Source organism: Hermetia illucens, chromosome 3 (assembly GCF_905115235.1).
Source record: "Hermetia illucens chromosome 3, iHerIll2.2.curated.20191125, whole genome shotgun sequence".
Classification (NCBI taxonomy): domain Eukaryota; kingdom Metazoa; phylum Arthropoda; class Insecta; order Diptera; family Stratiomyidae; genus Hermetia; species Hermetia illucens.
In genome coordinates this window covers 57354018-57363793 of record NC_051851.1, presented here as the reverse complement: position 1 = coordinate 57363793, position 9776 = coordinate 57354018, and the positions used below count along the sequence as shown (strand labels likewise).

The window sequence follows — 9776 nt, the reverse complement described above, 5'->3', positions numbered from 1 at the left end:
TCCAACTAACCCGTCTCCCAATTGCATCGCATGAAACACGATAATATGATAAAAATAGTATCTTTCATTGAAGCTCAAATATTGATATCTAATACCACACAGCATTCATCAGTGTCACAACCTGAAACCAACTTTTTGGACACAAACAAAAGCGAAACAATTTCCCCTTCCACCTACTCAGCTACTAAATGGATGTGATACCACACCAGGCTGAAATACAGTTAAGTCAATGGTGTTTCACGTAGGTACCTGTCGTGAGACTTAATCCTACGGTCCTCTTAAGACACGGATTGATTTTGTGACCACAATCAGAGCCCCGCTGAGACAAGCAACAATGGTACCAGTCTATACCAAGTGCATGGCTTAGCATTCATACTGGTGGATGCAAGAATTACCTAAATCTCTACCGAACTATGGGGTACGGCACCCGTGTTGATACGCAACACCACGTCGAGGCCCGAAAGTCTCTTCTCACTTGAGCACAACCACAACCACCATGAAACTCCCACTAGGGGGGCCAACCGCAAATAACCGAGCTGTCCTCACATACAACAGGAGTTCACCCGAAGTATGTGAGTCCAGGGGCTTTCCCGGTTCCCATGGTACTAGTATACCCCTGGTCAGGTTTCGTGACCAATTTGCCACTTCAGATGAGTCCCCGTGCAGACTCGGGTCTGATCGCCCTGATTAGGCCTTTGGAGCATTCGCCTACTGAATCACGGCCGGCAAACCAAAGTGATTACAGGTTCTCCTCGGCCACTTGGTTTTGGTTTGGCCGATAGGGTTGCCGCCCAATCTTGCTCGCCGCCACCTCTGAGCACCAGGCCGAAATGCAAATACATGCTCACAAACGGATATGCACATATAATTTAATAGCAGTCATTTCAAACAAAATCAAAATTATCGATATCGCTAGCACAGCCTACCAACCGGCCTCGCGGGACTCTTCTATGTGATCAAGAAAATCACCTAGACGCCGCAGGCCACCCCAAATTCAAACAAACAAACATCATCAACGGCGCAGCAACCGGTCTAAGCCTGCCTTGATAAGGAACTTCAGACACCAATTCGATATCTCTAAAAGCTGTCTGGTGTCCTGCGCCATCGGTCCATCTCAGGCAGAGCCTGCCTCGTCTTCTTTTTCTACAATTAATATTACCCTTGTTTCTACAATTAATATTACCCTTTCTAGATCATCCTCATACAAATTCCTCAGAGGATTCTTCTCTTGAACGCGGCCAAGAGTTCGAAATTTTTCTCGCTAAGAACTCAGGTCTCCGAGGAATACATGGGGACTGGAAAGATCATTACCTTGACCCTATGGTGAGACGTTTCAAGCGATACAACTTTTGTAAGCTGAAATATACTCTGTTGGCAGCCAACAACCGTTCCCGGACCGTTCATAGTCGTAGCTGTTATCGGTTGTGATTTTCGACTCTAGATTGGAGAAATTATCAAAGTTGTAGTCTCCTATCTTTATTGTTCTCGTTTGACCAGTGCCAGATGTTGTTGGTTGTTTGGTTTTTGGTGCTGTCTACAACCATTGAGGATATCAGAATCCCTTTCCACAATATCACTAACTCGAGCGGTTGTGTGTTATTTGGAATTTCCAATCAAACAAGTTTCACCCACTTACAATAAATTTAGTGGCCAAAGCTACTAAATCGGCTGCAACACAAGATTGCCGTTGTCACCATTGTTGATGTCGAATGGTCTCAAGGGTGATCTTGCTGCTTTTATCTGACCTTCGACATTGGTCAAGGTCAGCATAGTCAGTCTTACCAATTTTGTCGGCATACCGAATTCTATCATGGCCGTGTAGTTTTATCCTGGCTATGCTGTCATGGGCGGTTTTAAAGTCAATGAAAAGATGGTGCTACCATCCAACAACTTTTCTATCGCTTGCCACAGAGGAAAAATCTAGTCTGTTGTTGATTTGCCTGGAGTGAGATTTCATAGTTCCCATACCAAATTTCTTTTGCATCGGTTTAGCCGCTCAGGAGAAAAGTGCGCGTGACAGACAGCCAAACAGACCGCCAGTAAATCGTTTTTAATATGGTTTCGTTTTACACAAACCTTATTCTTAACTGTATATATTTCTTATGATCTTCAAGTTTAGAAATATATGACGGAATATTTTGCATTTTTAGCTATGTAAGAGTAGAAGTGTCCGGATAGCTCAGTGGTTAGAGCACTAGGCTGTCATACAGAAGGTCGCGGTTCAAATCTCACTGGTGGCAGTGGAATTTGCATCGTGATTTGACGTCGGATACCAGTCGACTCAGCTGGGAATGAGTACCTGAGTCAAATCAGGGTAATAATCTCGGGCGAGCGCAATGCTGACCACATTGCCTCCTAGTGTACCGTTGCGGTCTTGAATGAAGTGCTCTAACACACTTCAAGGCCCTGATCCAATATGGATTGTTGCGCCAACGATTATTATTATATTATTAAGAGTAGAAAACGTGGAAGGAAGATTCCTCACGTAAGATAAGCACAAAAACCTTGCAGCCTCCAGCTTCAGGTATTCGGACCTGTTTTTAGTTGCAAACTGTGATGATAAACGTAAACCTCATTATGGGTGTTCACAATGAATTCTGGTTAACTGTCTTCAACTACCGCTAGGCACCGCTAGATACCATCACCACAGGGGCGCTAGTGTCATTTCTCCCGACGTAGACGTCAAACTCATGAGACAAAAGTTGTAAACAAGTGTCACTGCACTGCGCAGACAAGGTCTTGTTTTGGTCGTTGATAAAGCGGTAACAAGTCGTAACTCGCCCGATAAGGAAGTGAAAATTGGCCTTGCATCGATTCGAATAAGTGCCCGCAGAATCCGTGGTTGAGGTCGGAGGACAACAAGCGCGACAATGCTGGAGCTGATCAAGAAATGGATGGCCTACTTGTACCTCCATTATGAGCTGGCCACTTGCATTTACATGTTCGAGCCCTGGGAGCGGAAATTGATTAGTAAGTGGATGACGATGAGTTACGTATTTTGCGCTGGAACGTGATTGCGACAATTATGGCTGGCCGTGATTGCTAATATCAATTAGTTTTTCTCTTTTATGTTACTACCGAAGCGGAAATCAAGGAATGAGTTTACTAAACTGCGGAAAGTTTCTAGAATTTTCATCGGCACAGTCGACCGTTTGTGCACTTTGCTATATTTAAGGTCTAGAACTTTGGAATAAGATACGTGAGCTTCTGCTCGTCAACAATGATAATCAAAAAGACCGTAATGTGTGGAGCTGAAGTGAAGTTCTGGCTACAAATATTGGTTTGATACCATTCGGTTGCTGCCCCTTCAGATAAGTTCGCGAAAATGCAGATTCCTACCCTGAAAACCCACTTTTTCCATTAGTTGAATCTCTGTGTGGTTCCAATTACATTATTTGTTTGAAGGCGCTTCAACTTCATGGAATCTCAAAAATGCATCCGCGATAACTATTTTATCTTCAGAATTATACTTATTGAACATCCCAAACGGCATTTGAATATGCGCAGATTTTCACTTAGAGCTAAAGCATCTTTGTTGATTTTCAGGAGGTTTGCAACAGCGTTACCTTCATTTTAATGGTTCTCTACAAGAGTCGTTTTATGGAGGACTTAGTCGCCGATAAATATATCGGTTTATATCCGTATACATCCGGTCATGTCTAATTGTACTGAATTGGTGATTTCAGATAAATCGTACCCAAAAATAACTTTCTAAGTCAAACGCTAAGAAATGAAAGTGGGGGTCAACAATTATGTCGCTGGAGCTCAATGGCTTTCAGAGGGGAAGAAACATTCTTCATAGGCAGCGAGTGTGCGAGTGGCTCTAAAAGAAATAATAACCTAACCCTGAATGCTATACATACATACATACTATATTTAGTTTTCCCTATTTTCTTGCCCATGGAAGGCTTTTCACATGTGTCAAATATTGAACTGAAGAATTAGTTGAATTTATTTTGCAAATCTGTGGCGCAGCAGGATTGAGCATTTATTTCGTGTCCCCCGATCTCGAGCTGGAAGAAATGTTCTCCCCGCTCGAGAACGCGGTACGGGCCTTCATATGGAGGCTTCCGGACGGCATCAGTCCTGTCCAGGACGTGTCCATTTCCTTGGGCGCAGGTGCGGACGAGTGTTGGGTGGGAGGCGTGGCTTTGATGCGTCGAAGATTGTCCCTCAGCAGACGCACCAATCACGACTCTGAGACCCGATCTCTTATCGAAGACCGGACCACTTTTGAGTCTTGTGTTCTCCCGTATACCAGCTCTCTCTCGGCGTGTTGTACGTAAGCCAAGTAGGACGAGAGGCAAGATTTGGATCCAGGACGGATCGTCGCGTGCCATAATGGCGGCTTTCAACGTCCGGTGCCAACGTTCTAGCATCCCATTGGATTGCGGGTGGTATGCCGTAGTCAACTGGCGTTTGCCAGGAGTTTGCCTAACTCGGAGAAAAGGGAGAGATATTGGCTCAGGCCACCGCGTAAACTTGTCGCTGATTGTAAGGCAATATTTGTAACCGTGCGAGCCTTGCAAAGGTCCTACCATGTCGAGATATAGGGTGTGAAACCGCTCGGTAGTGCGAGGGAATGAGTCCACTTCTTTCCTTACATGCCTGGTGACTTTACACTTCTGACATGCGATGCACTCTCTGGCCCACGAGCTAACATCCTTGTTCATGGAGGGTCAGAAGTATTTCTCGGTGACTAGCCGATCTTTGTCCTAATGCCTGGATGCGCTAAGTCGTGAACCGCATGGAACACTTCCTTGCGAAAAGTGGCTGGAATGTATGGCCGGGGTCCCTTTTCCGAGTCCTCGCAGCAGAGAGAGAGGTTCTAGCCGGAATTTGTATTTGGGGTTGGATTTGAGGCTCTGAATTACTGCGTCATCCTCCTTCGCCTTGGCAATAGTCCAGTCCAGTGCGACGGGGATGAAAACCTCGGAGACACGAGAAAAAACGTCAGCAACTATGTTGTCCTTGCTGGTCACATGCTGGATGTCTGACGTAAACTGGCTTATAAAGCTCAGGTGTCGAAGCTGACGAAGGGACGCTTTGTCGGGCTTTCATTTCAAACCATATCTGAGAGGCTTATTGTCCGTGAATACTGTGAACGGCCTGCCTTCTAGGGAGAAGCGGAAGTATTTGATGCTCAAGTACGCGGCGAGCAGTTCACGATTGTAGGTACTGTAGTTCCGTTGAGCGGGGTTCAACTGCTTAGAGAAGAAGCTCAACGGCTGCCAGAACTGATTCGCCTTTTGGTGAAGAGCAGCATCTATTGCGATGTCAGAGGCATCAACAAAAATGGCTAGGGGTGCATCTTGCAGAGGAAATGCCAAAAGTGTAGCGTCGGCCAGTTGTTGATGGGATTTGTCAAACGCGCAGGCAGCCTCTTCAGACCTCACAATCTCTCGTGTGTCCTTTGTTTTGGGGCCAGACAAGTACGCGTTCAAAGCGGACTGGTGTTGGGCGGCCTTGGGCAGGAAACGACGGTAGAAGTTTAGCATGCCCAAGAACCTCCTCAACTCCCTCACTGTCTTCGGACGCGGGAAGCTTGTAATTGCTTGCACCTTGCCTGGGTCGGGCTGTATTCCTTCAGGGGAAATGGAGTGGCCGAGGAATCTCACCTGTTTTTGAAGGAACTTGCATTTCTCAACGTTTAGGACTAAACCGGCCTCAAGGAGACGTTGAAAAATGCACTCGAGATAAGTGCTCAGACTCAGTGGAAGAAGCGACCAAAACATCATCCAAGTACACGAAACAGAAATCGAGGTTTCGCAGGACTGAGTGAAAGGTTTGCGCCGCATTGCACAATCCGAAGTGAACTCGAAGAGTCCGAAGGGTGTGCATATTGCCTTCTTTGGTATGTCTTCTGAAGCTACAGGGATTTGATGATATGCCTTGGCTAAGTCCAAGGTCGAAAAGATGCGGCAATTTGCGAGATTATGCGCAAAGTCGTGGATGAGCGGAATTGGATATCGGTCTGGAACAGTGTGCATTTAGCCTTCTGTAATCCCCACAGGGGCGCCATTCGCCGTTTGGCTTAGGGACCATATGCAGTGGGGAAGACCAGCAGCTGTTTGAGGGTCTTCAAAGTTGTTCAAACTCTTTCCGTGCAATAGCCAGTTTCTGGGGTGGTAGAGGACGCACCGCAAGTTCGAGGAACCAATAGTGTTAATGTGGTGCTGCACATTGAGCTTCACTGGTTTAGAGAGACTACACCCGGTGGTAATCTGGCTGAACTATTAGAGAAGTGCCCGAACACGAGAGTCGGTAATGTCTTCTAAAAGTACGGAAAAATTGTTACCTGGGTGGGATGCCATTTGGCCCGACAAATTGAGGTTGGTCGTGGGATCTATAAGGGACTTGTTTTGCAAGTCCACCAGCAACCCATAGTTACACAATCTGGGCTCGTGGGACTTTCCGTGGCCTTTACTGTTCTACTTCGCTGCCAGCCCTTTATTTGGGTTCAGTCCGCAACCAGTGCGATCTGTACGGGACGGGCAAGTTTCACGTCTAAGTAGGCGCGTTGCAAGTTCGGCGAAGATCAAAATCCGGGGACGTTTCGAAGGATCCTCGCGGCGGCGACTCAAAATTGCCGACTGAGTCAGCTCCATTGGAGCTGATGATTAAATTCGAAGTCGTCCTACGAATATATTGGCAATAAAAATTAGCTATGTTTCTAAACTTTAAAGTATCATACATACAAACCATAAAGGTGTATTGAGATGCTTATCTTTTTTTTTTGTTTTCAGATGGAGCTGTTATCGTAATTCTTGCCCTGGTCACCTTCTCTAGTTTTGTATATTTGCCGAAATACACGGAAACTTTATTGCATTTTCTAACACCAGTTCCTCCGGTTGGAACCGGTGACATTCATATTCAACATGGTTCAGAAAAAATAGTCTCGATAAGCTGAACACACCAAGAAAAAATGACTGGAATGAATGAAATAGCTTTGGAACGTTTAGATTTAGAGAAGTAGTGAAATAAGACAAAATTATATGTAAAATTGAATGATTCATTTTTCTTGGCTGTGCCATTCGTGTTAACAGGTCATCATCCTTGAGGGCACAAAAACTGGTTGAATAGATTGTTTGTATTTAAAAATAAAGACGACTATTAATATTGGTTAATTTACAGAGTTGATGTTTTTTTTTGTTTTAGATATTAAAATGAATGGCGATAGGAAGTTCGAAACACGTGTTATTTACTAAGTTAGGATAGTTGGGCTCATTCCCAGTATAAAGTTCGCTTCTATTCTAAAATTTTGTCTCAACCGTTTATAGTCTTGAATAAGTTACCGAAAATCGATACAAGCTGAAGTTCGGAATCCAAATCATTCTAAATGAATGTCCTTTTAGAAGCAAAATGATCAACTATTGATACCACGCAGGATCTCAATCAGTTATTTTTATAACATACGGTGAGAAAAATTGAAATCCGGACACCGTCGTACGCTGTGCTCAGAAAGGGGTAAAAGAAGGTGTACGTGTACCAGTACCGCACCCTAACATTTCCCATCTTATGTGATTTTCAGATTTTTCGGCTACAGTTTTGTGTTAGGCTTTGTCTATGCTTTTACTATTCCATCGCTGGAGAATACATTAAATTTAGCCTCGCCGACAAAGAGTATATCATCTTCAAAAAGATAGTTCTGAGCAAACTCAAATTACTTTACTTAATTGAATTCATTGACAAAATTTTTATTCCGTGCGATAGGTGGAATGCATGACAAGGGGAGTGCTATGGTGAGATGTCTCTTACAGAGCGGACGGCGTGGCTAATGTGATATTATTGAAGGGAAATATAGACGCGAATATGTACATCAATATTTTTAAAAAATCTGCAAGCTAGCGCAGAGAAATTTGGTGTTTGTCAAACATCCAAGATTTGCCAAAAACATAAAGCATGAAAAACACGCAACACCGGATAAGTTATTTTTGTTACTTTCTAACTGACCCAACACAAACTGCCTTAGGGCCTCCTAACCAAAGAGGAATAATATCTCTTACCATACGTACGTTGAGTATATTGGGCGCACATCCGGTTCCGATGCTGTATTAAATCCAGCTTCAACGCCAGGCAGGGGATAAGTTGTCTCTGCTCGAGTATGGTAATGAGGTTGCAGTCTTTTATTTATTCCCCTTCGTCGTTTCCGAGTTGATTCTATTAATGTCAACTCGGAAACGACGAACAAGAGAAAGCTAGGATTCTGTTGTTACCATGCCCACTAAAGGGAATGATTGGAACGCACCAAGCGCCTAGATAAATAGATCAGTCTTGAGTCTCTATGGAGCCTTATTCGTGTTTATATTAAGAATTCGATGGTATGAACAACGTTCCTTGTCTTAATTAGTTACAGGGTAAAACTCCATCTTCACGCCTTAATGTCCCACCAATTTAACAATTTTACATCATTTTGTGATTTTATGTTAAGCGAGATTTGCCAATGGTTTTGCTATGGTATTTCTTACATAAACCGCAAAATAAGGCCATAGAGAGAAAATACGAAACCGGAGTGGAAACTATGCAGGCCTCCAAAGTTTTAATCCGATCTAATTTTGCTAGTTTCTATTTCCGGGCCTCTGAGAAGATCCCGGATACCTTCTTCCCTTATTGGGGAAAAGTGTGAGAAACCTATGGGTGGTTACCGACACTCCGTTTATGTGCGTCTAAAGAAAAGCTTCGACAAATTTGCCTACATTGATTTTCCCACTATTTCAAGTACACTCAACATACCCAGGGGCTGAAAATTGTAGGTTATCCCGGAAGGAAGTGTTCTAACGGGCACTGACTAATTCACTAGGACTTTTCGCTCCTATTCGATGGCCACTAACAAGCCTAATGTACAATTTTGTCTGAACCAATTAACGGATATACTTGCCATTCCTGAGTGTTTTTTTAACTGTCTTCTAAAATAAATAACTTGCCTTTCTGTATTTAAAATTTCATCCTCCAGAATCCAAAGCTTATCCCGTGAAACATATGGAACTATTTGGCCAAACACTTTTGCTCTACTGAGAAGCTAAGTACACCTATAGTATGTCTGCTGTTCATTCCTTTGTGGAATCAAGAGCATCAGCACAGTCTCTTCGATATTATTGTTACTTTTCTCATTTTATTTCCAAAGAGCCTTTCAGTTTCATTATCATCACGTTTAAATGCTGTGCAAGTGATTAGCTTACATAAGACGAAACGAACATCCATGAGGAACGGCATTCAAAACCAATAAAATCGAGAGGCAAACGCTCAGCCAACCTAATTGCCACGCGTCTCTTGTTTACGGACAAGGTGGTTCGTCAAAAACCGGACATCGGTCCCTACCGATCAAATTTTATTCAAGACTATATCCCACCCTCCTCCCCCATGAAAATTCCAGGCGTGATGTAATCACTCCCTCTCTTCACTTCACCATGGGATTGCCTGTAACAATCTATTTGACTTTTGGTTACTTTTCGAACCCTATCTTAACGCGGACCGGACCAGTTGGGAAGCAACATATACTTCCACAATTGGGGTCCACGGCAAGCACCCAACTTGCAAAAAGTATACGACTTGCGGTTTCGTCCAGGGCAGAGGCAACTCATCAGACGCTGCCTCACCTCTGTCCTGGGAGCAGCGTGGCCGAAGTGGTTACAAGGTGCATTTGCTCCCGGTGAGCAAAAACCGTGTAGTAAAATTCAGGCCTGAGCGTCTGATGATAAAACCGCAAGTCACATATTTATGTAACACCGATGAAGGCAAGTCACCCAGAACAATGTAAGGTCACCTTTCCATTTTTG

At 44.0% G+C, this 9776-nt stretch overlaps 1 protein-coding gene across 1 annotated transcript; it reads left to right on the top strand.

Moving 5' to 3' along the window:
- The first annotated feature begins 2689 nt into the window (after positions 1–2689).
- Positions 2690–7133, top strand: LOC119651421 (serine palmitoyltransferase small subunit A-like). The gene is made up of 2 exons (XM_038055015.1): positions 2690–2970; positions 6747–7133. Exons 1-2 carry the CDS (start codon positions 2871–2873, stop codon positions 6908–6910), a joined length of 264 nt encoding a protein of 87 aa, XP_037910943.1. The 5' UTR covers positions 2690–2870; the 3' UTR covers positions 6911–7133.
- The last annotated feature ends 2643 nt before the right edge of the window (positions 7134–9776 follow it).